Genomic DNA, 27,872 nt, shown 5'->3' on the forward strand with positions numbered 1-27,872 from the left:
TGTTACGACGTATAACTGCTACCAAAATGGAAGGAAACGGTTAACGAGACTAGCGACACTACGATGTTTTTTCAATATCACCGATCCCGGCCACCACTTCCTAGGTCTTCTCGTATTTTATATCCTCGGACGGAATTGCGACATAATAGGTGAAAGTGCAAGGCAAATTATTACAAGTTATACAATACGAAACATTCTTCACTATCGCGATTAAGGATAATGCTATTCTTTCTCTAGTTGTTTTGTGTTATTTTAGAAAATTTTAGTTTAGATTTCTCCCCCCTTTGCAACTTATGCTTAGCATTACGGACACCATATGAAAAATCGTTATTTCCGAAAAATAGCTTTCATTTTATTTTCGGAAGCAGACAGTAGCAAAACATGCAGTTAGCTGAAAATCGGAGCACGAGGCACGCTTCAGTGAACTATGAACGAGTAGGGGGTTTTTCCTAATATTACAACGGATTTAAATTAAAAAAAAAACAGCATGTATATATAGTGGAGCAGACAGTGTAAGCAGTGGACCTATTGTTAAAGTGAATCAGTAAATCAAGATATGTAAAGAAATAAAACTACAAATTGGTTAAAATCTTTAAAAGAAATGGAGCCGAAAGTTTCTGTTGTGTCGTAAATTGGAACAAACGTCCTTTTCGTCACGTTCGTTGCCGCAGTAGGAGAATTTTGATTGCGAAAGGAATGTTTTGAATGGTAGCGTTGACAGTTCGAAGCGCTTTGGGTAAGTGGTGTATCATTTTCACTGGGCTGTCGGAGAAAGACAGTTGTGAGCAAAACGCCGACCCAGAACGCGAAGAAAGGCTCCGCGGGAAGGAGAAAAGGACGTGTGTCGGCAGGAATATCAGCAAGAGTGGCAAGTGCGGAAGAAAACCCAAGAAAACGCGATTCGGTTTCGTCGTCTCGACAGCAAACTTGTGCGGAAAAGTAAACGCAACTCGCACTGGCTGTATTTTTTCTTCTTTCGGGCGTACAGACAGGTAGCCGCTATTGGCCGAAATAGCGAGTCATTGGTCGCGCACTGATCGGTCCTGTTGTGTGTGTAATTTTATCACTTCGATTCCGGGATAAGAGGAGCCCTCTCAGGCGGAAGAAATCAAGCTCGGGTCTGTGAGAATTACGTGTGTTCACCGTTGGTCGAAATCTCGAACGGCTTGGTGTCCCCTCCAAAGACTATCGTTTTTTTTGCGAGGCATAAATATTTGCTCAAGCCTACAGTCTCGAGAAATCTTCGACCAAGTGTCATCGTGTTTTTCATTGCGTGTGTTTTTTGGCAGCTACAACAACAAGTCCCAGTCGGCTAGCATAAGCAAACGCTCATCAGAATGGCGTCGTATCAGATAGCGAATCTACTGGAGAAGGTGAATGAACATACATTTAATTCCTTTCAGGCCGTTTCGCGTTCCATCCCGCACAGGTAGATGGGAGTTGTTTTGCGAAACGAAGATACCAAAAAATGTCTCATCATTTGCCATTCGGCATGACACTTCAGCCGCGCAGCCGACATCGTGCTGTCTAGCAGACGTTGGCTAGCTTTTTCGGTTTCGGCAGAGCAAGAATGTGCGCGGTACCGAAAAGAATTCGATTTTCTTTAATGAATGCGGAAAGTCCTTTTCGAGAGCGCTATCTTTCTTCGTTGCGTTGGTGATGGGCACCATACTGACAGCGGCTTTGCATGCTGCAGATAATCATCGTGGCATGCTGAGACGAGAGCAGGGGAATCATGCATCAACGGTGGCGAGAAATGTTCGGAACAAAGTTTCATCTGCAGAATGAAATTTTTTTTCGAAAATATGCACTGAAACAACTTTTTTTTCCATTTACAAATTGTTACCCATATGCGCCGCCGGTGTTCCGTACGTAGATGACGTCCAATGATAAGGACTTTCGCTTCATGGCCACCAACGATCTGATGACGGAGTTACAAAAGGACAGCATCAAGCTGGATGATGAGTCCGAGAAAAAAGTCGTCCGCATGGTACTACGTCTACTAGAGGACAAAAACGGTGAAGTGCAGAACCTGGCCGTTAAATGGTACGTATGCAGTTGCATCTTGTTCGTCGGGTTGAGGTTATGTTACGCTGATACACAGTGTGTACCAGCTGTATTTGCAAATCATCAAAACAAATCTCTTGCCGTCTAAAGCAATTCGATATTTTGTTTGTGCAAGTATATTGAAGCCACCCAGAGACTAATGAGAGAGTTTTAATGATTTGATTTCTTTTTAGTCTCGGTCCACTGGTGAATAAAGTGAAAGAAAATCAGGTGGAAACGATTGTCGACTTGCTGTGCGCCAACATGGTGTCGAACAACGAACAGTTGCGAGACATTTCCAGCATAGGGCTTAAAACGGTCATATCGGAGCTGCCGCAGTCATCCAATTCACTTGTGCCGAACGTATGCCAACGAATCACCGGCAAGCTGAGTGTGGCGATTGAGAAAGAGGACGTTTCGGTGCAGCTCGAAGCACTCGACATTCTGTCGGATTTGTTATCCCGTTTCGGTGATCTGCTCGTGCCGTTCCACGAACTCATCCTGAAGGCGCTCGTACCGCAGCTCGGATCCGCCCGGCAAGCCGTTCGTAAGCGTACGATCGTTGCGTTGTCCCACCTGCTGACCACCTGCAACAATAACGCGTATAACAAGGTGATCGAGCATCTGCTCGATGGGCTCGAGAAACCGCAAAACCCAGGCACAATTCGGACATATATCCAGTGTCTGGCAGCGATTTGCCGTCAGGCGGGACACCGGTTGTGCAACCATATCGAACGGGTTATGTTTCTTTTGAACCAGTATAGCCTGCGGGATGACGACGAGCTGCGTGAGTTCTGTCTGCAAGCGTGTGAAGCATTCGTACAACGTTGCCCGGAAGCAATTATGCCACATATTCCCACGGTGAGTTCCTTAAGTACTATAATGTGCGTAGGAAAATAGATTTTGATTTAAATTTATATCCCACAGATCGTGGATCTTTGCCTGAAGTACATCACGTATGATCCAAATTACAACTACGAAGCCGATGACGGAGATGGTGGAAACTCGATGGAGATGGAAGACGACGAGGAGATTGACAGTGAGGAGTACAGTGATGATGATGATATGAGCTGGAAGGTGCGTCGTTCGGCAGCCAAATGTCTCGAGTCGGTCATCTCAACCCGGCACGAGCTGTTGGAGGAATTCTACAAAACGCTTTCTCCAGCGCTGATCGCCCGTTTCAAAGGTACCCGATTTTGTCTGCGTTGTGTGTATGGATTTACCACTAAGTCATACTACTTTTGAATGTTTTCTCCATTCTTCCAGAGCGCGAAGAAAATGTCAAGTCGGATATATTTCACGCGTATATCGCGCTACTAAAATCGACCCGCTCTAAGGGCGATGACATTGGACATGACCCAGACTCGATGGAACAAATCCCTGGCCCGATTAGCATGCTCACGGATCAGGTGCCAACGATCGTGAAAGCGGTGCAACCGCTGATGCGTGAAAAATCCGTTAAAACGCGTCAAGATTGTTTCTTGCTGTTGCGCGAACTGCTAAACGCCCTTCCGGGGGCGCTTTCGAATCATATCGATCAGCTGATGAACGGCATTCATTATTCGCTGAATGACAAGAACTCCACGTCCAACATGAAGATTGATGCCCTCGGGTTTGTGTACTGCATGCTCGTCGGACACAGCCCGCAAGTTTTTCACTCGCACATTCAGCTGCTCGTGCCGCTAGTCGTGAACGCGGTGTTTGATCCTTTCTACAAAATCGCCACAGAAGCGTTGCTTGTCCTGCAACAGCTGGTCAAGGTGATTCGGCCGCTCGACGTGCAAACGTCGTTCGATTTCACACCGTACGTAAGCCAGCTCTACACCAGCACCCTGCAGAAGCTACGCTCTCCCGAGGTAGATCAGGAGGTTAAGGAGCGGGCCATCGCCTGTATGGGTCAGATCATCGCGAATATGGGTGACGTGCTGCAGGCGGAACTGGTCACGTGTCTGCCCCTGTTTATGGAGCGCTTGCGCAACGAAGTAACCCGGCTTAGCTCGGTTAAGGCGCTCACGATGATAGCCGCGTCGCCATTGCGCGTGAACCTTAGTCCCATCATCGCCGAGGTAGTTCTGGTTTTGGGATCCTTCCTGCGCAAAAACCAGCGTGCGCTTAAACTCAATTCGCTCACGCTGCTCGACACGCTTGTGACGCACTACAGCCAGTTTCTGGAACCGATGCTGTTACGCAGCACCGTTGCAGAGGTTCCACCGTTGCTAAGCGAATCGGACTTGCACGTCGCACAGCTCTCGCTTGTCCTGCTCACCTCTGTGGCTCGTCAACAACCGGAAGCGCTAGTGGGCATTCATGAGCAGATCCTGCAGGAAGTGATGACGCTCGTCCGTTCGCCGCTTCTGCAAGGAACGGCTTTGAACTGCACACTAAAGCTGTTCCAAGCGCTCGTGCAGGCACAGCTGCCTGGGTTGGGCTACAGACACCTGCTGGCAATGCTCATGAATCCTGTCTACAACCAGCAGCAGCATGGTGGCAGCCCATTGCACAAGCAAGCGTACCATTCGTTGGCGAAGTGCATTGCCGCACTAACGCTGCAGGTCCCGAACGAGGCGCTTACTGTGGCGGGAGAGTTTCTGCGTGAAATTCAAAACCGCCGCAATGACTCGCATCTTATGTTCTACCTACTGACGATTGGGGAAATCGGCAGACATTTGTAAGTATGAAGAAAAACTTATAACGGACTCATCAGTCTCTTGACTGATTTTAATTCATTTTACCTTTCTCTAGCAACCTGCACACAATCGACACATTAGCGCAGACGATCCTGAATTGTTTCTCGGCCTCATCCGAGGACGTCAAGGGAGCAGCAAGCCACGCTCTTGGCGCAATCGCCGTCGGTAATCTCAACCACTATCTACCCTTTATACTAAACGAGATTGAGGCGCAACCGAAGCGGCAGTACCTATTGCTACACTCACTGAAAGAGGTCATCTCATCACTTTCAACAAGCAAAGCCGGTTTGGAGCAACTTCTACCGTCGGTACCATCGATCTGGACGCAACTGTTCAAACACTGTGAATGCTCGGAAGAAGGCTCCCGCAACGTGGTAGCCGAATGTTTGGGCAAACTCGTTCTGGTCAATCCGGAAGAGTTGCTTCCACGACTGCAGGTGGCGTTGCGCAGCGAAAGCGCCCTCATGCGCACAGCCGTAGTGTCATCGATCAAGTTTACCATCTCTGATCAACCGCAACCGATCGATCCGCTACTGCGGCAGTGCATCGGCCAGTTTTTGTTCGCACTGCAGGATCCGGAACCATCGGTACGGCGAGTTGCTCTGGTCGCCTTCAACTCGGCCGTGCACAACAAGCCGAGCCTGGTGCGTGATCTGCTGCCAGAGCTGCTGCCACAGCTATACTCCGAAACGAAGGTGAAGAAGGAGCTGATTCGAGAGGTGGAAATGGGTCCGTTCAAGCACACCGTTGACGACGGGTTGGACATCCGGAAAGCGGCATTCGAGTGCATGTACACACTGCTCGAACAAGGGCTGGATCGTGTGGATATAATGCAATTTTTGGAGCACGTACAGGCGGGACTACGCGATCACTACGATATTAAAATGCTGACGTATCTCATGACGGCCCGTTTGGCTGCGCTTTGTCCGAATGCCGTTCTACAGAGTACGTATCATCGGAGGTTTCCTTTTGGGTCAGTTAACTCATCGCTTTCGTTACTTTATTTTCTTTTTCGTGCCCAGAACTCGATCAATTCGTAGAACCGCTGCGAGCCACCTGCACGCTGAAGGTAAAAGCCAACTCAGTAAAGCAAGAGTATGAGAAGCAGGATGAACTGAAACGATCTGCTCTGCGTGCAGTAGCTGCTCTGCTGCAAATTCCCAAGGCTGGTAAGTGACCAAATGGGTAGAATTTACTCGAAACCGAGCTCTTTTCCATCATTAAAACGTTGATTTCTGAATTATGCCTCTTTACAGATAAAAATATATATCTGGCGGAATTCTTGATCCTGATTCGCAGCTCATCTGAGTTGCAGCCACTGCTGGAATCCGTCCAAAAGGACTCTACCGGGCAGACCAACAATAACATCGACGGGCGGGATTCGTCGATGGATCAGAGCTAGGTGGCAAGGACGAAGAAGGCGCGTGTCAGATGATGCGATTCGAATGAAACGCAAGGCGGTGTAGCATAGCGCACGGGCAAGCAAAACATGCTGCATAGACAAGAGTCGTTCGAGGGCACGCGTTTGTTGCTGATCGTCTCATCTCCCGTTGGACCCGCTTTCCATCATTCAGTCGCAGTAGTTTTAGGAGATCCCTAAGCGGAACGCTCCTATGTTCAAGATAACATGCTATCATCAATACAAAAACGATGTAAATGATAAGAATATGCTAAGAAAAATTACAGAAATGATTTTTACTATTTTTTATGCATTCCGAAATCAATCCGATACCCGTTTTTGGTAAATATTACGTTACGCGTACGTTTCTACGATTACGTCCGCTACCTTTTAAAAGGAACAGGTGAATCAGAGCTTAATGAAAGTCGTCATTTTGGAATAATCCGTAATTTCAGCAATCGAAAACTATGATTTTCTTTCTTCAAATTACCAATCTCGAAGAATTTACACAAAAGGCAGTTTTTCTTCACATTCGATATTAAATCGTGAGTTACAGTGGCGACATCTACCGCGATTTCAAAAGCTTAAACTAGTTGTAATATCGACTAAATTATTACATGTTTTTGGTAAATTATAATCCCTTACTCTTACTGCGAGTAAACAAATATTCCAATACAAAATTATCAAGAACGTCGCTTGCGATTTATATGCAAAATATTTTGAATTATTGGAAGAAATATTTCACGTCTTTACGAAATGAGCTTCTTTGAAAATCTCCACTTCCATTTGAATCTTTTACCAAAATATCATTGTACGGACGAGCTCGTGATATTGATCAACACATAACACACACGCACGATCGATATGAAAGTATATTATCATTGTGTTGTCTAACTTTTTTTTACATTTTTCAAAGATTAAGATGCAAACATGTTTCAGCTGCAATCACAGAAGGATTTCGATTTAGCACAGCATGGAATTTTAAAATATAACAAGGATATTTTCTTACATGATCCAAACCATTCCCGAACGGTGTTCCATGAACGATATGTAATCGCAATGAAATTCAATTATTTAACAGATCATCGCTGATTTAAAGATCCTTGTCTACACATGAATTTCTTACGATACAGTGTTTGATACCGTTGAAAATCAATTGAACGGGGCTACTCGTGCATTCAAAAAACGACAAATGTCCTGTGAAGGAATTGTTCTCTTTAGTAGATCGAGAAGAATAGCTGCATACTCAACGGTCGAATGACATATTTTATTCTAGAACCCCTTCCTACCAGATAACATTATTGAAGTCAACATTGATTCTTGTTTGAGTTGAATCATATGTTGTAAGCCTAAAAGTTATTGTTTCATTATTTACCGTTTGAATTATTTAGTTTGTTTGTTTGACTGAAGAATGCTAGAATGTATTACGAATGTTTTGAAGTGCTGCTTTCATTCAAAAATTGTATGGAGCATTATCCTTGCGGCACCGGAAGGTTATGCCACCTACGATTTGTTGTTATTATTGCCATGTGATTTTGACAGCAAAGCGCGCTAGCGGATTGTGTAACTTTGTAACGTAAATAACGATCAGCTGCGTAAAGAAGTAACATGTTCTCGTGATGGGTTTGACGAAATTGTCTTCCTTCCGTACCCTGTACGGAGTGTTGGTGCGGTAAGGAATACCTGCGATACCGCTCTCACCACCCAGTGCATTCACTTACTGGTATAGTTTATTGTTTGCAGGCGAACATTTGCGTGCGTCGAACAGCACGGCCTACACACATCGGCCAGCCGGTTGGCGGCAGATGACATCGAGTACGATGAGATACCGGTTGCTAGGATACGCAACTTCAGCATCATAGCCCACGTGGATCATGGCAAAAGCACGCTGGCCGATCGGTTGCTAGAAATCACCGGCACCATCGCGAAGCATTCCGGCAACAAGCAGGTACTGGACAGCCTGCAGGTTGAGAAGGAACGTGGCATCACGGTGAAGGCACAGACGGCGTCCCTTGTGTACCGGCACGCCGGTGAACCGTACCTGCTTAATCTGATCGACACACCGGGCCACGTGGACTTTTCGAACGAGGTGTCACGATCGTTAGCGGCCTGCAACGGTGTCATCCTGCTCGTGGACGCGAACCAGGGCGTGCAGGCACAAACCGTGGCCAATTACCATTTGGCCCGCTCGAAGCAGCTCGTCATCGTGCCGGTGTTGAACAAAATCGACCTTAAAAACGCTCGCCCGGAAGCGGTGTGTAACGAGCTGCTGACGCTGTTCGATATTGACCCTGACGATGTGCTGAAGGTGTCCGCGAAGTTGGGCACGGGTTGCAGCGAAGTGCTGGCCGGCATTGTCGAACGTTTGCCGGCACCGGAAGCGAACCGGGATGCGAAGTTTCGGGCCCTGATCTTCGACAGCTGGTTCGATAAGTATCGCGGGGCGCTGAATTTGATATACGTGAAGGACGGCGAGATCAGCACCGGGCAGGAGATCGTCGCGTGTCACTCCGGGAAAGCGTACGAAGTGAAAAGCTTGGCCTTGCTGCGACCAGACGAGCGTAAAGTGGACCGGTTGGTGGCGGGTCAGGTCGGGCTGCTTGGGTGTAACATGCGCACGAGCAAAGAATCACAGATTGGCGACACGCTGTACCTCAAGCGGGACAAGGTTTGTGTGCCTCTGCCCGGCTTCAAACCCCAACAACCGATGGTTTTCGCGGGTGTGTATCCACCGGATCAAACGCAACATCCCGTGCTGAAGAGCGCCATCGAGAAGCTAGTACTCAACGATTCCGCCGTGACCGTTACGCCGGATTCGAGCCCCGCATTGGGACAAGGCTGGCGACTCGGGTTTCTCGGTCTGCTGCATCTGGACGTGTTCAGCCAGCGGTTGCAGCAGGAATACGACGCCGAACCGGTCCTTACGGCACCATCCGTGACGTACAAAATCAAACTGAAAGGCGCCAAAGCGATTTCGGCTCACGGTGGCAATGAGACAGTGTACATCAGCAACCCGGCACTGCTTCCCGATCCGCCAATGATCGAGGAATACCACGAACCGTACGTGCTTGGTACGATCATCGCTCCAACGGAGTGTGTCGGTGCCATTATCGGGCTGTGTGTCGAACGGCGTGCGGTTCAGAAATCGTCGATCAACATCGATAACGAGCGGATCATGACCACGTACCTGATGCCGCTGAACGAAATTGTGGTCGATTTTCACGACCAACTGAAGTCGCTTAGTTCCGGGTATGCAAGCTTCGACTACGAGGAACACGGTTACGTCGAGACCAGCATCGTCCGGATGGATGTCCTGTTGAACGGTCAGCTGGTGGAGGAACTTTGTACCATCACGCACACCAGCAAGGCCCAGGCCCACGCCAGGAATTTGGTGCTGAAGCTGAAAGAGCTAATCCCCCGGCAGATGGTGCAGATCGCGATTCAGGCGACGGTTGGCGGGAAGATATTGGCGCGCGAAACCATCAAAGCGTACCGGAAGGACGTGACGGCTAAATTGGTAACGTACCGGTTTGTTTCACCTTTCTTGCGTGCGTGTTTCGGTTAATAGTTTTTGTTTTTCTTGATTCAACAGTACGGAGGTGATGTTACGAGACGAATGAAGCTACTGAAGCAGCAGTCTGAGGGAAAGAAAAAGATGCGATCCATCGCTAATATCAACGTGCCTCGTGATACATTTATAAGCGTACTGAAACGATAATGAAGATGCTCTTCAGTGCATTTGATGAGTTTTGGTTCCGACCCTACGGGTTTGATTCGATTTATATGTCCGAAACATCCGCCGAATATGTTGAGTTATTCGATGCTCCACATATTCTGAAACCTCGGAAGCAGACGTAGATCTGTGAAAGGAATCATAGGTACTGAAGAAAAAGAGGTTGTTATCTGTTTAAGTTTGAAAAAGTTAACAATAGGGTCCTGGATGGCGTATAATCGTTCTTTTTAGAGATGTTTTTTTTCGCAAACGAGCGATATCGAGTAATCCGCTTGTCACTTGTCGTTCTAAATGAGACCAAACCCCTTCGAAATTCATCACTAATAAATATTTATTTGGAATCCTAAGATGTGTTTCAATGTAAATTCGTTAAAACTCGTTAGGTGTTTGCCGATGTTATTTTTTTTTACTCTCGACTCCGCGCAACCTGCATCAAAATTTCGCTAAAACAGTAAAGTGCCGTGCCACCACTAGACACGTTTCGCCAGTTTTTCGCAGTTTTATACGTTTACCGTCTAATCTACCTCTTGCACTTGAATCCTGTATGTTTAAGGTCGCTCCAAAGCTGCTGGCATATGTGTTTGTGGGTACGTGTGCGGATGTTACGTCGATCGCTATGATAAGCCATGCGATGAAGAGGCAGGAGGCCACTGCTACTTCCGGGTCTTGCCACCGTGCGTGGATGTATTACAAAATCTCGAATGTAGTGTGCCCAATCGATTGCAGTATAGCGCATGCACTCAAAAGGTAAGGTAATTACTTTGCTTTCCATTCTTACTGTAATTTATTTGTTACCCTTTTTTATTCCTTCTCTCAACACAACCTTTCAATAAGACGAAGTACACGGGCGTTGCTTTTATCTGTTTCGTTTAACAACTAGTTAAATTCTGACGGAAAGATAGGAATCATTTTTCATAAACCGGTTGTGTCCGTATGTGCCGCCGTTCACAGCTCACATCTGCATTACGGCCGTTTAAAATCTGGCTACTCGCACACAGTATTGGGTGGCGCAGATTTTCTTTCGAAACTAGACAACGAATGTAATCCACGCTGATGCTGCAATTCAAACCATTAAATGCAACGGAAAAAGGAATCGAGACCCGCGGAACAAGCAATGCATGCACACAGAGGTGGTGTCTCCTTGGCGATCAGGATTTGTGTTTCGTAGCGAGAGGTTCAGCAACTTGGCACTCGGTTGCTTATAATTTTGCTAGCTGAAACACGAAACGTTGGAAATAACTGCAGGCGAAAGTGGCTACGGTTGCGTAAGGTTTTTGGATGATATTTTGAAACGTGAGCGGAACATTAGTTCCTACAGGAAAGAATGGGAATATCGCAAAAAGTACGAGTGAATGAATCGAACAGGAACGCTACGAGAACTTTGGCTACGCTACTAAAGGGTGTATCTTTTTGTGAATGCATGCATGCGTGTGTGTGTGTGTACCGTATTGATATGAAAGTCAAGGAAAAATGCTTCGCAGCGCGCATATGCTAATGTTGCGTTCAACGGGGAAAGGATGGTTTCGAACGAGATGCGTCGAATGTAATGTGAATAAATTTTACTAACGAATACCCCTTGGCTTCTCATTTATAGTGTACTTTTCTACTACTCCACTACCAGTAAAATTATTACGATCCGGTTTGGTTAAACATGTTATAAATAAGATGCGCCGATATCATCATCACTGCTGGAACCGTTGATAGTTTTGTCTCGTTGCATCCGATAGATGACAAGAAAATCCGTAGAGGTCGCATAACCAGCCCTATATTACGCCCTTACTAACAAAAATAGTTTTCTGTCCAATAAGTGTGTTGCTATAATATACGTTTTGCTTCACATTAATTTTTGTCCTTCCTCTTTTGCTTCCTTGAAACACGTTTGTTTGTAGCTTTTGCTCTCTTTCTCTCTCTCTCTCTCTCTCTCTCTCTCTCTCTCTCGATAAAACGTAAGTCTACTCTACAATCTGCATTGTTTTCGTGCCGTCGCGCGTATAAACCGCTTTCCTTTCTCCTTTGGTTTGCAAATGGCGGCAACAGTCTCGATAAAGCAGGTGCCATTTGCTCAGCCACGCTGTAGTAAACCCGAAACCTAGACCAGTAGCTTCATCAGTAAACCGGAATCATACCACATGAGGAAGAAGAAACTGGACGAGGTGTAGGACAGCAGCTAACAGTGGCTGATACCGTTCGTGTTTGCGATCTCATTATTGTTGGAACCAACAGCGATGCTGTTGGACGCTACGGATCGCGAGTGACCGTTTGCATCCGTACCAGATGCCGTGGATGGGGGCCGCAGTAGATCACAGTACTGAAGCAGTGCCTCGCGAAGAGATCGGGACACTTCCGCCGAACTAGTCGTCGTGCAGTCTACCAGGTAGGGGTAGAGACTAATCAACTGCTCCCAGGCGGTGGTACCCACTAAACCAGCAGAGGGAATATATTAGCGAAAAGAAAAAACATAAAAAAACAGGACCGTATTACCTTTGGCTGGAGGAGCTTTCTTCATTGATATCACAAGGGTGGCGACGGCTTTTAGAACGAACGAAATCTCCGATAATCGATACCTGAGGAGGACATGTCATGATAAATAACCTTTATCCATTCTTCAGGCTAACGAGCCAGGCTTACCTTGGCAGCGGGAACTTTCCACTCAATCTCTCGTCTTCGTTGAACTTTCTCAGTACTTCCTCGAATCGGTGCAGAAGCGCCGTTATTGCTAGCTGTCCCGCGATGCCTCCTTCGCTCGTCTTGTTACCCTGGCCGTCGGTTAGGGTGGAGTTGTTGTTCGCCAGGTTGATTTCCTTTTCGTCAACCGCACTAGCCGCAGCCGATCCTACGCGATCGTCTAGCAGCGAAAACTGCAGCAACGTCTCGAAGCACGTCTTAGCGAACTCTTCGCGCAATTTCAACTCCGTCTCGCATCCGGCGAATGGTGTGCTTCCGGTGGTGGCCGAATGAATGGAGCCTTTGTTCAAGATCACCACCGCGTCCAGTATGAACTGTTGTGGAATTTCTTGGCTGAACGGGAGAATTTCGTCACGTATCAACTCGATCACCTGACAGTCGATCGTTTCGTCCAGAATCAGTTCATCTAAACCGCGATCTTCCACGATGCAAACACTGTCACAAAAAGGGAACGTGAGAAGCATTAAAATTAAGTTTTAATCCCACAACAAGGGCTTAATTTGTATTTCGTTCAATGCATAAATGCTCTGAAATAATAAATATCTCGAGGCTGCATTGATTTACCTTTTCGTGAACAAAAACTGATCCAACGTGTCGGCCAAATCCTTCCACATCGAAGCGAACTGTTTCGGGTGTTTCCGTGCCACCGGAAGCCCAGTATGAAGCACGCTGATAAGACTGGAGATAGCCAGCTTCCAGGTGCTCGAAGACATACACTTGTACTTCAGCGACAGCGGAAGATGCAGCGCTTTGATAATTTCGTGCAGTATCTGGCCATCAACAACCGCCGCATCGTTGGCCGTCTGCTGGTACAGCTTCACCGCCACGGTTAGGGCTTTCTCGCCGAAGGGAATGTAGTTCATGCTAACCCACTCGACACCGTTCGCGTTGGATGTGGACGATACGGGATGGATCAGACCACCGCCGGCATTCGTGCCCGATCCGCTCCCGCTTCGGGACGACTTAAGTGGTCTGAAAGGGAAGCAAAAGCGCACATTACAACACCCTTTGTGTGGTGGATTTCACCCGTATTACCTTGTTTCAATGCGATCGAAACTCGGCGGAGCGCAGGCGAATTTACTGAAACTTAACAATTGCTTAAAAATTGCCGATATCATGTTTTTGAGCCCGTTGCCCGCCGCACCACCACCATGGATGGCCTCTTTCTGCAACAGTTCCATGCAATCAAGCACACCATCGTGCAACGGCGTCAGCAACGAATCCGAGATCGTGGACATAATGTAAGGCGTCGAGTCGCTGTGCACCGGAACGGCCACCGCGTTCATCAGCACGGCACAAAGCTGCGTCAGGTCCTTGCTGTTGAACCGCGCCCGAATGTGTTGAAACAGGGCCGGGAAAATGTGCACGAGTGCCGTCAAAAAGGCCTGGCTAGGGATGTACAGATCGTCGTTGCTGCCGGAACCACCGGTAGCCTTATCGGAAATCTCCCCCACCGACGGTGGTTTCGTGCTCTCAGCACCAATGTTCAACCAGACGCGCCACGCAACGTTCCAGATGTCGGCTTCAGCGGCCACAGCCGACGGTCGGGCCGTATTTGGCTCGTCGTTTCCGGCAGATCCAGCAGCGGATCCTGCACCAGCCCCAGTACCGGTAGATGCGGTCGGGCGGTTGTAAAGAATTTCCTGGAATGATTTCAGCGCCGCCAGTGACACCTCGTTGCTTTTGCTGAGGGCCGAATTTTCGATAAACTCCAGCAGCAGCGCCCAAGCTCGGGGAAAATCACCCAGCATCTGCAGCAGGGCACGTTTCGTGTTGAACACCTTAAAGAGAAAGCAAAAAGCGTGAAATAGGGGGCATCCATCGTCATCCCGACCCGGTCGTATGTGCGCTTACCCGCGAAACACCGGAGAGTGTGAGGACTTGCGTTTCGGCCCACTGCTTTTGGGCCGTGTTGCGCGAATGGTGAATCAGAATGTTACCGCTTGTGTCCACTTTTTCGCTGCTGGCACAGCTCGATAGGGCTCGAACCTTGTCAAGCAACGGGAACAGCACTTGCCACAGGACGGCCTGCCAGGTGGGTGGATTCAGCAGCGCCCCATGGGCGGAAATCGTCGAAAAAAGTGTCTGACCGGCCGATTTCCTTACGGCCGGTCGCGGATCGACACACAGGTCGCCCAACCGAGCGTACAGACACATCCAAAGCCGGTCGAAATGGGGCATGTTTAGCGTACCGGGAAAATCCGGCAACACCGACATATCGTCGCACACGGTTTGGGACAGCTTCTCCTGGTTTTGGTTGAAATAGTCCGAGATGTTCCACTGCACGGGAATGGAAAGGTGCATTAGAAAATGGAAAAAGGGGTGGCAAACGTTGGAGCGTAAAACAAACACCACCCTCTCCACTCGTGCTGAACGAGAATTAGGGGAAGTTCCCTTTTGCTTTGCTGCTTACCATAAGTCCAACGGCCGTCAGCGAGATGTTGAGTTCTTGCGTTTGCGAGCCAAATTTGGCCGCCGTGTTAACGCACAACGGCAGACAGCGCCAGGGCATGACGGGCAGGAAATCGGTCACGACGAGCTGCAAACACTGGAACGCGATGCGTATCAGCGACTCCCCGTGATGGTCACTGACGGCTCCAATGATTCCGAGCACCAGCGGCCATCCGTGTGACAGCGTCTCGCCTGCACCGTTCAGGACGAGCAGCACACAATCCAGCTGACGCTGCCGGACATCCCCGTGTGGGACGGAGGACAATTCCGACAGTGGCCCTAACAGCAACGTTTGTAGCTTCAAGTTTTCCTTCAACGGGCGCTCGTACTTGTACTGAAGGGCGGCCTTTACGAGGTACGTGATCGCCTCAACACCCCACTCACGCATGCGAATGTGCGGATGTTGGCAAATCTCCAGCAAATGGTTCGTAAGCGGTCGCCACAGGACCTCAATGCGGGCGAGATTAACGAGACCGGTTTCGAGCAGTTTCGCCACAGCAAACAGCGACGGTTCGCGGTTATTGTACGCAAGCTCCATCGCCTCGTGTGATAACTTGCACAGCGCGTCGATGAGATGGTGCAAAGCCACATCGTCGAGGTACTGGCTGGACTCAAACAGCTGACTGAGCATGGTCGACAGCACCGGCAGGTCCGTCATGACCTGCGTGATGGAATTCGCATCTGTCGGGGGTTTCTGAACGGCCTGCAGGCTTCCCCCGGTCGACGGTTTCAGCCCAAGGATCCACGCCAAATGCTGCAACGTGGTGAGCACGATGTGCCACGAACTCCCGAGCAGACTTCCGTGGCAATGCGCCAAATGCAGCACCGAGCGCATGCACTGCAGGTTTTTGGCCGTCAACAGAACCGGCCCCTGGTGGGCGCCGACGGGAAGTGAGGACGTTGGGAGCGGCGTGCCAACGGCCACCACCGGGTGCCGCTGCTGCTGCTGCTGATCGATGTCCGCGTACGCGCCCCCGTGGAAACCCATGCCCGCTGCCACCGCCGCCGTTAGATCCTGGCTGCCCAGGCGCATGTGGGTTTTGAACGCACCACCCCCCTGGTAGTTCACGTTCAACACCGACAGAGCGTAATGCGGAGGCAACGAGGCACGGCAAAGGGCCGTAATGAAGGCGTCCCGAGGCGTGTGCAGTTCCAGCAACCCGCACAAGGCCGCGTACAACCGGATCGCCTTCAGGACGCTCTCCGTCGAGGACTCGTCGGTCGCGGCATCGATCAGTGGACCCAGCGCCGTCAGCAATCCCAGCCAGCTCGAGTGGATCAGCTGAATGTGGAGTGCTCGGTCTGCTTCGCCGACACGCTGCACGTACGGAACCGGTGCTTCCTCACCCAGCTGCGATGGGCCCTCGATCGCGAGGGATATTGAGCGTTCGATCTCCAGCAGGCAGGCGTATGCCACCGATATCCCATACCCATCCGGGATCGGTGGGGGTTCCATCTTGTCCAGCATCTCAAGGAACGTCGACTTCGATTGACCACTCGGGAATGTCACCACGAGCGGAAGAAACACACCGCGAAAGATGAACCCGGGTTGGGGTGATATTCCCGGCCCAACCGCCATACTGCCCATGAGCTGTGACTGCTGTCCGGAGGATCCTCCTACACCGCCACCTCCACCAACACCTCCTCCTCCTGCTCCGCCTCCTCCTCCGGCACCACTTGAACCACCACCATTGGCACCACCACCTCCGGCACCCAGGGAGGCACTGAGCAGCTGCGGATTGACGAACAAACTCTGCACGTACGTGCCGAGCGAGTTGATGATGTCCTGGAAGATGTTGGTCGCGTGATCCTTCAGATCGTAACACCGACAGAACGACGTCAGCAGCTCCGGTTGGATGGTCATCTTGTGTAGCACCTCCAGTGCCAGCGATCGCTGCCAAGCGGGTTTATCCGGATCCAGGAACTTCACGATCAGTGACAGGAAGATCTCACACTCCGTCACCAGCAGACCGTGGTATTTCTGGATCAGTATCGACACAACACGCAGCAGCCGCATGCTGATCGGGAAGTACGGTTTATCGTGCGGTGCTCCACCACCCGGCTGCACTCCTGCCCCGCCTACACCGGCCTGTGGTGCCACCGTCCGGTACTTGATGTTGGGCGAGAACAGCTTAATGACGAGCGCGCAAACGCGCTCCTTCAGCAGGAAGCTAAACTCCGGATTCCGGTAGAACACGGACGTGTACTGCGTGAGCACGGATTCGAGCAGTTCCAGCCCAAACGTGCGCGTCATCTCCGTCATCCCGAGCAGCCAGTACGGTTGATCGGCATTCACCAGCTGCACGAGGTCCTGAAACAGCAGAAACGCATCAGCCGCACACGGGAGCAACCCCTTCGGTGCCACACCCGTCGCTAGCTTCAGCTCCTCCAGATTAACCTCGCGCCGTTCGTCCTGATTCGCGTCCGCTTCCGCTTCCTCAGCGACCACACGCTCAAACACAAGCGACACGAGCTGGCGCACCGTCGCCCCGGCCGTGTTGATCGTCGTCGAGTCCTTCGTGAAGTGCAACCGGAAGCACAGGACGAGCGTCTTCGCAAGCGTTTCCCCGTGCACGACCGTGTTGGTGGTGAGCAGAAGCGTGACGCTCTGCAGCACCTTCACCTCCTCGTTGCCGTTCTCCATCAGCATCCACAGGGCGTCGGTGATGTAGCGGGCACCCTTCTGGTCCACCACCTGCTGCGTGATGAGCCGCTGCATCATCCCGAGACAGAACTTGATTATCTTCACGTCCTTCGACTCGCAGCCCTGCACCAGCGGGTACAGGATCTGGTTGACCACGTAGTACACCGGTGTTTGTGGGTTTGCGCCGGCCGCTTTCAGCTTCAGGATCGCTTCCTCGCAGGACTGGCAGGACGTCAGGTTGCAAAGGGCAGAAAGCGGCGGGGGGAAAAACGAAAATCGAATAAAAAAAAAAGCGGAGACAAATTAACACAACCGGCAAACGAGTAGACGAATGGGTGTCCGTTCAGCGAAGCGGTTTTCCGGTGGAAAACGAGTGATAAAAATGGCCCGGACCACCGGGTGCTAACAATGGTTGGCAGAGATTAACGCTAGAACAACGGGTGCTTAATTAGCATACAACACGAGAATTTCCTACCGTGCTGGCTGTTTGGGACGAATGCAGCAACAGCAGCAGCAGCAACAAAACTCGGTGTTGGTGAACGGATCTAACACCCGTTGCTGTCGACTCTTCGCACACAAAAAAGGTAAACCACCGTCTCTCTCTCTCTCTCTCGGTTTAGTTCACACACGCCGCCCGGAACTAAGCCGTGCAAATCGAAAAGCATAGCCGCCTCATGGGTGGGGCATTTTTTTTTTGCTTTGTTTTCGTCCACAATAGACGAGAACACAATGCTGGTCTGCCTTTTCGGACGGATGCAACCGTGGCATGCAACTCGCTCGTTGTCGGTGAATTTACAGATTTTTGCAGATCAACGAAAACGCGGCTCTTCAACGGGGAGGAAAAATCTTTCACCAATTTCCCTTCGTGCATTCGCAGCCGGTGCGAAGCAAGGTTATACCAAGTGGTTTCAGTAGGGCGTTTTATTTTTTGGTGTCTCCCTGCCTCATATTTCGTACCATCATCGTGCATTCGCCGTATTTCCAAAGCAATGTGTCAAACGGTGGAAATGCTGGACGGTTTAACACCCATTCATGAAAGCCGGCAGCTGCCGTTGGCTGTTGTGTTTTCATTTACTGACGCATTGAATAGTGAATGCGCTTTCATAACGGTAGCGAGGAAAGCCTGTAATAAACACTCTCTATAATGAATTCAGTGTTTAAGCTTCCGTAGGGAGAAATAGAACAGATTCGTTTTTTTTTTGGTTTCATCTGGCGGAATAAATGGCAACTTTCTCATCGCTTCCGGGGAAGTTAATCAGTAATGGGTAATTTATTTATTCCATTTTTGTTTAGTTCTTCAACACAATACTGAGTAACATTTTTTGGCGCGTTTCTTTAACCACTACTAATCTAAATGAACGGTTAGGGCATTCTATGTGTTGATATTTTTTTACAATTTTTTTAACAACACATTTAATTTATCTGATTAAAAATGTAATCAAATACCCAGAATTTATAGGCAAACACACCCACAAACTCTGCTAGTTTATATGACAATCTCTAGACAAAAAGACTATGGAAAAGCGACCAACCCACATTCAGATCAATATATTGAACTTATCTTATCTAGTTATATGTCATATTTTATTTGACTGCAATTGTACATAAAATTTTGCAATTAAATTGGTTCTCAATTTTATTTGCGATCAATTTCAATTAACGCAAATACATATTTTCTGTTTAGTGGTCTTATCCTTTGCTACCAATAAATATTAAAACCATTATTAACACCCGTAAAATCGAAAAACTTATAACTAACGTGCCTTTTATCGACGTGCCAAAGCAATGGCAAGACAAATTGCTATACAAACCGACCCGCTATCCTGAACTTTATACCGATAATCACTTGCAGTAGGAAGCAAATGAAACATCACAACCGGATGTTGCGACAAGATAAGCACATATTTTACTCCACAGGCATTTACATCCTGCCATATCCTTCCAAACCGGTGGCTGAGGCCGAAGCGAACGCGCAGCACCGTGGAATAAATCGAGCAAAACGAACAACAAATTTCGGATTTCAAAACGCGTGTGTGTGCAATCGATTGTACCGATTTTCCGCAGCTTCGCAGCACCCCGGAAGAAGCGGCAATTACTCAAAACAGAATTTCTCCACCACCCCAGGAATCCGTTCGAGCTCCACACAGGTTTGAAAAAGGGAAGGCGAACAACAAAAGCGAACGAGCAATCGAGTTCGTGGAGCAACGGAACGAGTGTGTAAAACACTTCCTTTTCCTCGGGGAGCTCGTCGGGCGGTGGTGCATTTATTTAAATGTGAACTGCATCACCCTCAGGTGGGGGTGGGAAAATTGCAGTGAAGGTTGTGTGTGTGAGAGAGAGAGAGAGAGAGAAATAGAGAGTAAGTAATAAATCATTTATTTACGTCCTTCGAGCCGCTGCGGCTGATATAAGGGCCGTCTCCGTGCAGCATGACGCAAAAGCACCTTTCCAGGTGGCGTACAGCCAAAGCTGTACGAGAATGCGAAAGGAACTGATCAAAACAAACACCCCCACACACACCTAAAATAGAAGCATCCTTTGGCTCCTTGGTGGGCTGCAAATCAACGCGAGCACACACGATGGTGGAAAAAAAAACTTTTCCTGCAATATAAATATGCGCCCATATTGCAAATGATTCCCCAAGCGTACATTTCTGACCCTGGCGCGGGTGGGTTATTCGCGCGATTTATTTGGATTGTGGAGGTGTGAACACACACAAACACACACACACACACACACACACACACACAAGCATCGAAATGATTAATTCACCAACCGCTTAATGCATGATCACGTTTCAGCAGCTCGAGAGACGCCGCGATTTCGAATCGGTAATTTTAAGCACAACTCATTATACTCCGCCCGGATCTCGTTTCGAATGCTAAAAGCAGCAGGACGATGAGGCCTTCACAGGAGGTGTGTGGGTGGGGAAGGAGGAAGGGCAGCATTTAATTGCTTCACCCCGGCGCAGCATCATCACGCTTCAACAAATTGCAGTACACGCCACACGATTTTCCGGGTGGAAATTATCAAAACAAGGCATCACATTTCACATCCCCAGCACCGGAAGGACTCGCCATACACACACACGCGCCCGGGGGGGTTGTGACGCGACATGCATCGATCGGTGAGGTCCTTCGACCGTAACCGGGGAGCAGATGCCGACACTGGGTGCGATATTGCGTGATGATTATGATTTTTCCGAGACCAGCCCTACCGTGGCACCTGTGAATCGAGCGACGGGAACAATGTGTCCTGCCACAGGACTCCATGCTGTTCTGATGGGACACACAAACACACGCGTACAGGAGCGTTGCAGTAGTGCCGTTCCGCCAGGACGACCAGTTCCGCTCGGTGTTAAGGCCGCCTTCCCATGCACCTTAATTTATTGCCTTCAGTTGATGGAAAAGCTCGGCGCGCAATGGGGGTTTAACAATTTCCGTGGCCCCAAAAACCCGGCCATGCGTCAGTCCGGAACCTAATCTACGTCGTTAATGGTACAAATGCTCGTTGTTGTCGGAACCCGACCGGGGGTTGGGGGGCACACACAAAACACATTCGGTTTCGACGTAATTAAGAGTTGCTCATGAGTCGAGACTCCTTCCACGTGGTGTAGCAGCACCGAAAAACACGAACAACACCCTCATTTTGCAGGGCGTGGACCCTGAAGGAGCATTCTTTCGTGGGCTCAGGGTCCTTCTTGCCCCCCCCCCCCCCCCCCGCGCCCGAATAAAGCCCATCGGAAAATGGGAAGCAATTTTACGAGGCGTTCCACACCGGCGAACACACCGGCTGCTCAAGGGTGGCATTAAGTTTGTGCAATTTGAGACAATGCTTTAGCGGGGTTTTGTGGTATGATTTATGTGAGTCAAACATTTCGTTTATTGAAATCCTCGCGCACGAAAGGCGAGATAGTTGACACACTTTAGCACACCGAGCTTCGTGCGAGGAAGGATAATGCCATTTAAACCATCGCCATTTTGTAAGTACATTCGGCGGCAGAGAATAACCACGTTGTGGAAGAATTATTTCCATTTTACACCGGCGATCCACGCAGCTTTGGGAGATGTTTTAGCATTAATTGATTGTGCAAAACTTTTTCAATTCCAGCAACAACAAAAAAAAGACTCATAAACCAACGGTAATGCGAGAAAGCCCGCCCGGCCTTGTTTTGTGTCCTTTCGTGAGCCCATTAGGCGCGATTCGCCCACCCAAAAACACCGGGCAAACCGTGTGTGGTCTGCGGGCGATTATAAGCTTCATGATACGAAGCAGCTTATCAGGATCGTGCCAGGATCGCGGCAGGACACCAAAGCGAGTCTTCCTCCAGCCAACCGGCGGTGGGTGGCATCACAAATTTCGTGCGGTTTTTTGGAAAGAGCTTACGTTCGAATTAGCGCCCGGCCCATGGGCGCTGTCTAATTAAATGCTGACACCCTTCACGTGGTAGGACGCGCCGTGTAGTGTGTGTAAGGACGAACGGATGCTGCCCCAAAACCCAGTGTAGCTGTAGCCGCGACCGCTACGTGCCTTTGCTGTGGCAGAAAACTCCCGGAATCGATTTGCCCACGCGGATGGAAAGTTTCATGAACGCACGCGAGTAAGCGGATTTTACAACGGACCAAACGGTTCGCAGAAAATTTGCATCCCTCCGATGGGATGTTCGCGTTGTTTGGTCCCACCCGGACGGGGTTGGATGGGTTTTCATGATGAACGGACCGCGCTTCGATGAAGGGAAATTTTCAGTGAGCGATGGCGTCAGGACAACGCCACATACGGTGGTATTTCGCGTGCATTAGCGAAATCAACGAAAGATAGATGTAACGGTGGGCCACACGTGTGCGGTTTTTGGGTTGGGAGCAATTAACAAATCAACACGATCTCCCACCACCGTCGGTTTGAAGTAATCGATCGCTTCTACGAGGGCCTTTTTTTATCCATGCCAAACTGTTATTCTGGTTTGTTTCGCTAACCTATTGATGTGTCTATCACGTGGCACATATTTCACAAACGAAGGAAAATAATCAAACTAAAAAAAATACATTAGAAGATTTCCTGAAACGAAAGGATTTCAGTACCACCATTGAATGCTCATTAAAGCACATTGTATGCTCTTCGTATGCGGTCATCAGCAGAAAAATGATTATGGTCATTACATGATTGAATCATGTAGCTAATTATAAGCCACGAATGGAAGCCCCTATCGTGTATCGCATGAATAATTTCAGACCATAATGCAATCCCCAAGGCTCGGTTCATATTTTAATCAGAGCACATGTGAAACGTTTTTCGTTTACTTTCATTTTAGAAGAATAAATGATTAGCACAGACTCCACTATGGTGTGGACTCAAAGCTACAAAGCATTTTATCAGCGATGTGAATAACATAACACTACTCGAGTATCGCGTTTAGCGATCCGTCATATATGATTAATTTTATCGAAATATGTAATCGCTTCCAGGAAAGGGTGTTTTTGTGCACGAATAGATAATATCGGAGGTGTTTTAGACCTAAGCAAATTGCTTTAGAATTCGAGGACACATTTGTTTGGCGTAGTCCTATCCCAGGAATGCGAATAAATCGATGTGAATTTAATAAAAAAAACACATCATTTTTTCCCAGCTAGAAACATCCACCAATCAATACCACACGAATCATGACTTCCATCTATTTATGGGTTTATTGACTGTGTCCTTCGCATGATCTCACAGCAGCCGGCTTCGTTAACAACCCGCGCGAATGTCTCGAAAACCCGAAAAGTTTTTTTTTCTTCCAAGTCCTTCGATTTCACGAGTATCCGGCACTGCAACCGGCGCTACAACTCAACCGTTCTCTCTTCGCGTGTGCTCTCTTTCTCGCCTGGTAAGAGCTTTCCATCGGAAAAACACCAACAGCCACCCTCTCTGAAGCGGGTGTAACGATAACGATATCAACGTGGAACAGATTATGACATTCGCCAAGGCACCGTCGTGGCAGGAAAATAATGGTTTTGCTCGTTGCGAATTATTTCCACCCATTTTCTAAGCCCCATTTCTCAGTCGAATTTGCGTGAATCGTGCCATGGGTGCCATGGAAAATGCGCCACACAAAGTAGCTTCTAATTATAAACGAAAAGGTCAGACAGCAAGCGACCACTCGCCCCAGCAGCAAAAAGCGTGTCCTTCCAGTGGTGAGATAGAGAGGAGAAAAAAAAGGACACCCAGACGACTGGCTAATAAAAAGCTAAACCATGTAAATCAGCTCAGCTGTAAAATCCTTTACGCGCAAAAATAAGGACCACCAACGTTGGGGCAAAGCGGAATCAAGTCAAAGCTCCAAACTGTGGTCCGGTTTGTTTCGCCGAAACTCGAGATAAAACGTTGAAGATTGTCGAGTGGCCGAGGGAGCATTCTCTCCTCAGGTTCACCGTTTTGGAGATCCGTCTCACGAAACACCACAAACAAGGATTTCGTGACACATCTCACCGCCCACAGAGAGCCGTGGAAGCCGTGGAAAGTCGCCATCGGATCGCGCCTTCGTCGAGGGATTTGCAGATCTTATATGTGCGATATCATACGACCATGTCCGTTCTCGACGAATGACTGGGAAACACCTAAAACCCACCGCTCGAATAATAAAACAAGAAAGGACCGGCCAGCCCAACCTCGGTCCAATTTCCCGACGGCTCCAAGGACGTCCGAGGGCTTTTCATCGTTTTCTCTCCAAACAAAAGAGGGCCGCCGGCGGGGGGACTGCGAGCGGATCGAGAAAGATTTGCTCGAAAAGAAATAATAATGCCGGCGGTGGAATCAGGATCTGATTAAATAAAAGCCAAGTCGTCGCTCCCCGCCCAAAAGCTGAGGCGTGTTTTGTGGCTTTCTATCGATGTCCCCTGTCCTGGTGTGGTGTGCCGCGACGAAGCGAATTCTATTTATACTGTGCGGGTTGGGTTTATAAGCATTTTATGTCGCCGGAAGACATAACCACCGGCGGGACTAAGAAAAGGGGCCCGGGCACGTACGTGCGGCAGGACCAAGAAAAAAAAAGGGAAAAGCTTTTAAGAATTAGAAAGATGCTCATACTCTGGTCAAGTTTGCAGACCCGGTTGCAAGTTTGTGCGCCCGTAATGTGCTTTTCGTAGGGTGTCTTGCAACTCTGGGAATAACCCCCAAACCGAACAACGGCCTGCCAGGCAGTTGGTGAGTTTGCATCCAGTGCTAATGGTGGGAAGCGGTGCATTTCGATGGGAAGTTAAACTTTCAATGACTTTACAATAGCCCACTCCACGCCACCGAAGGCTGTTGTTACTAGTTTGCAGCGCAATTGGATGCAGTTTATTGTCTGTTTCGAGCAAAACACAACAGAAGAAGAAAAGCAGCAGCTAGAAAGCGGAAGCGCGCTCATTTCATTGATAACAAGGAAAGCGAACTTTCTCGCCCCGAAAGTCAGGTAGCACCCAGCACCGCTCCTAGCAGTGTTTGAGTAATTAATTATAATCAAATTGTAGGCAAACGCTATCGAGTTGGTAGAGTGGCAGAGGGCGCCCGGGTTGTGGTGGCGTTTGATGCAGTTTCTAGAACTGACGTAGTCTCATCGATCGGCAGAACTAGCTCGCACGAAGTTAACTGAAGAACACAACTTTGCGTCACTTTTCCCGAGCCCGGCTCGTGCGATCAATTAAGACTTTCCGCCCACCTAAGTGTCCTTAGCGTGGAAAATAAAACCAGTCATCTAACGATTGCCATTCCGTTTGTTCCAGTGAATGAAATAACTCGGAGTTTGCTCTCCTTTTCATCCTTAAAATTTCATTTACCCACCAAACAGACGGTGGCAATTTTCCGACATTTTTTTTTTTTTGTGTTTGAACCAACTTCCAAGCCCAGTGTGGGGAGCGTCACCCGTGTTCACGGATAAATATTGAATTAGATTTTAAAAGAGTTTGCCCCAGCCAGGCATCCGCAGGACGACAGCCTATTGCACATTTCCTATTATCTGCAGTGAATGGTCCACCGACAACCGCACATCGGTCGGAGGACTAATTTGCTAAACTGTTTAAAAAGAGGATGCCACACCGGTACCATCCCACACGGGTTCGTTCGGTAACATGGCCACACAAAAGGCAAAGGCCTAGCACCAACTGAACAGCTCGTTTCGGGGCCAAATCTAATTTATAATGCCCAACAATGTTCCTATTATTTTGGAGCGTCCCTGTTGCTTCGACGGCCCAGCCTCCGGCATCCGGCGCACCGGGTTGCGTAGGGAATTCTGCTGACCGGCAGGATACGAAAACCGGACGAACCGGGGTTCCCGAGGCAGCGCCTAAGTTAAATATTTTAACAGAAATAATCATTTTAATTAGCCGCACATGCCATTCACCATGGATGAACTGTAATGGAAAAAGGACAAACGACACGACGGTGGGTTCATTTATAATTCCCTCCTGGCCGTCCTCTGCCCCCCGCTCTTGGTTCGCCTCATCTGGTGTGGTTTTAAATTCGATTAAAGTTCATCCCTTGCGGAACCGTAGCAACCGCGGTGTAACTGCGATCAAGCTGCCGAACCGCCGAACCTTTCTGAAGCAGACAAATCACCATAAACGTGAAGGCGAAAACAGCAAGCTAGAAAATCAACCCTTCTTCAAGCATCCTTGCGGTTCGGCCAACCCTTCCCGCATGTCACGTGTTCGTCTTCGTTGCCATGGGAAACCCCATTTCGTGGGGGAAAGCATATTTACACAAATAATTTAAGCGCCGGTTGTGGGGCCTGCTGCTGTGAGCCTACTACGATAACGGTCGCGATGGGCACCAAGACAGGCCGAAAATTTAGTACCATTTGCGCCAATTATTTGTTTGAGATGGCTCTCATCCAAACACGTGTTTTTGAATTATGGAATCATGTGCAGAACAAGGTAATGTAGTGGCATGTGGCCGTTTATCGAGACGATACTAGGACAAACAACACGAATATAATAATGCAAATAACATGTTTAAAAAATTTGTTCATACGCAAACAATATCAATACATTCGTTGTGTTTCCAAAGCAGAAGTTTGATGGAAATTTGAGAACCTCTTTTGATTTATATTTATGTTATATGAGTTTTGCCCAGGAAATGAAGGAATCCTTAGGAATGATGCAACATTTTGTTGGACCTTCGCGCGCACTTTATGTGATGGAATGAGAATAAAAGCCCACTCTCTTTCCATTTGTATTCAACTCGACCATGGCAGCTATTTATGGCCGCACTGATGGCACGCTACCATCACACGAATTGTGCGCTATCATTTTATCAGTTTGCCCAAGTGTCGTGCAACAATGATTAATAATGGATCGAAGGAAGTAACCATCGATTTTGGGGACGGACTCGTCAGGCGCCACAAGCGGGACCTGATAAATGGTGTATGTGTGGCTTTTCGTTGACGATAAAATATGCCTTTCCAGGTTCCGGCACCGCATGTGTTCCCTTCGGTGACGATATTGCTTTTTATTTTCTGATCCTACGGTCCATTTATTGATGTGCTTCGAAAAGAGCATTTACGAGGCGAAGCGTGTCCACGGGGTCTACAAAAAGAAAATACATAACCGAAACCTACCTCTTTGATCTGTGGATACTTCTTCTTCGTCTCGAGCGATAGATTACGGAAATCATTCTGCAGCACATCGAGAAACTTTTGTGCCGCCTCGGTGTCGGTCGTTCCGCTGACAAACGACATTCTGATGTGGTGGATCTGCGCTGGGCCACGTACGAAAAATCACCGGTCCGGGATTCGGGGGGGTGCTGCTGTGTGTGTGTGTGTGTGTGTGTGGAGGTCGTAATGGGGCAAATAACCTTCGGCCTGATGGGTGAAGGCTATTAATGCTACAATATTGCACTATTCACTGCACTATTGCCTTTGGGCCTTACGTAAGGGGCTATCCAAACACTTCAGCTTCGCTTCACCGCTTTGCTATATTTGCACTCTGCTTTCACTCGGTAAGGGGGACCTGTTTCCATTTACTGCTATCCGACCGGGTGCAATACAGCGGGTTAACCTTCGTCATACGACAGCATCTTCACACCTCAAGTCGATCACATTACACAAGAACTAAACAAGATCAAAAAACGGCACGAGTTTAGGCGCTTGCAAAATGTATTTCATTCATCGAATGCGTCACGGGCCACGTAGTGGTGCAACCTTCCGGGGGAGCCCACGGGAGTTGTTTTCCACGAACACAGACCTCGGTACGCACGGTAGCACACGGTTAAAGC

The 27,872-nt window shown here is 48.7% G+C and overlaps 3 protein-coding genes across 3 annotated transcripts; 2 read left to right on the forward strand and 1 right to left on the reverse strand.

Moving 5' to 3' along the window:
* Positions 1 to 807: 807 nt before the first annotated feature.
* LOC128727434 (cullin-associated NEDD8-dissociated protein 1) lies at positions 808 to 6,404 on the forward strand. Its single transcript, XM_053821349.1, has 9 exons — positions 808 to 872; positions 1,290 to 1,373; positions 1,877 to 2,046; positions 2,241 to 2,907; positions 2,974 to 3,232; positions 3,313 to 4,714; positions 4,789 to 5,678; positions 5,756 to 5,902; positions 5,990 to 6,404. Exons 2-9 carry the CDS (start codon positions 1,338 to 1,340, stop codon positions 6,133 to 6,135), a joined length of 3,717 nt encoding a protein of 1,238 aa, XP_053677324.1. The 5' UTR covers positions 808 to 872; positions 1,290 to 1,337; the 3' UTR covers positions 6,136 to 6,404.
* Positions 6,405 to 7,751: 1,347 nt separating this feature from the next.
* LOC128724052 (translation factor GUF1 homolog, mitochondrial) lies at positions 7,752 to 9,850 on the forward strand. Its single transcript, XM_053817817.1, has 3 exons — positions 7,752 to 7,804; positions 7,876 to 9,649; positions 9,725 to 9,850. The coding sequence occupies exons 1-3, from the start codon at positions 7,752 to 7,754 to the stop codon at positions 9,848 to 9,850; spliced, it is 1,953 nt and encodes a 650-aa protein (XP_053673792.1).
* Positions 9,851 to 10,186: 336 nt separating this feature from the next.
* On the reverse strand, positions 10,187 to 27,336 carry LOC128727432 (protein MON2 homolog). Its single transcript, XM_053821346.1, has 8 exons — positions 27,217 to 27,336; positions 14,964 to 17,867; positions 14,405 to 14,830; positions 13,586 to 14,331; positions 13,115 to 13,522; positions 12,494 to 12,985; positions 12,347 to 12,429; positions 10,187 to 12,283 (listed from the first exon to the last, which is right to left on the reverse strand). The coding sequence occupies exons 1-8, from the start codon at positions 27,334 to 27,336 to the stop codon at positions 12,033 to 12,035; spliced, it is 5,430 nt and encodes a 1,809-aa protein (XP_053677321.1). The 3' UTR covers positions 10,187 to 12,032.
* Positions 27,337 to 27,872: the final 536 nt, after the last annotated feature.

The sequence above is a fragment of the Anopheles nili genome, chromosome 3 (genome assembly GCF_943737925.1).
Source record: "Anopheles nili chromosome 3, idAnoNiliSN_F5_01, whole genome shotgun sequence".
Lineage (NCBI taxonomy): Eukaryota > Metazoa > Arthropoda > Insecta > Diptera > Culicidae > Anopheles > Anopheles nili.

Excerpts from the sequence above, each read along its gene's own strand:
- LOC128724052 (XM_053817817.1), top strand. The coding sequence starts at position 7,752 with ATGGGTTTGACGAAATTGTCTTCCTTCCGTACCCTGTACGGAGTGTTG. Across the intron at positions 7,805-7,875 it reads CTGTACGGAGTGTTGGTGCG|GCGAACATTTGCGTGCGTCG; the intron begins GTAAGGAATACC and ends TATTGTTTGCAG. Across the intron at positions 9,650-9,724 it reads AGGACGTGACGGCTAAATTG|TACGGAGGTGATGTTACGAG; the intron begins GTAACGTACCGG and ends TTGATTCAACAG.
- LOC128727434 (XM_053821349.1), top strand. The coding sequence starts at position 1,338 with ATGGCGTCGTATCAGATAGCGAATCTACTGGAGAAG. Across the intron at positions 3,233-3,312 it reads GCTGATCGCCCGTTTCAAAG|AGCGCGAAGAAAATGTCAAG; the intron begins GTACCCGATTTT and ends CCATTCTTCCAG. Across the intron at positions 5,903-5,989 it reads GCTGCAAATTCCCAAGGCTG|ATAAAAATATATATCTGGCG; the intron begins GTAAGTGACCAA and ends GCCTCTTTACAG.
- LOC128727432 (XM_053821346.1), bottom strand. The coding sequence starts at position 27,336 with ATGTCGTTTGTCAGCGGAACGACCGACACCGAGGCGGCACAAAAGTTT. Across the intron at positions 17,868-27,216 it reads AGTATCCACAGATCAAAGAG|TCCTGCGAGGAAGCGATCCT; the intron begins GTAGGTTTCGGT and ends ACGTCCTGCCAG. Across the intron at positions 14,332-14,404 it reads CACTCTCCGGTGTTTCGCGG|GTGTTCAACACGAAACGTGC; the intron begins GTAAGCGCACAT and ends TTTCTCTTTAAG.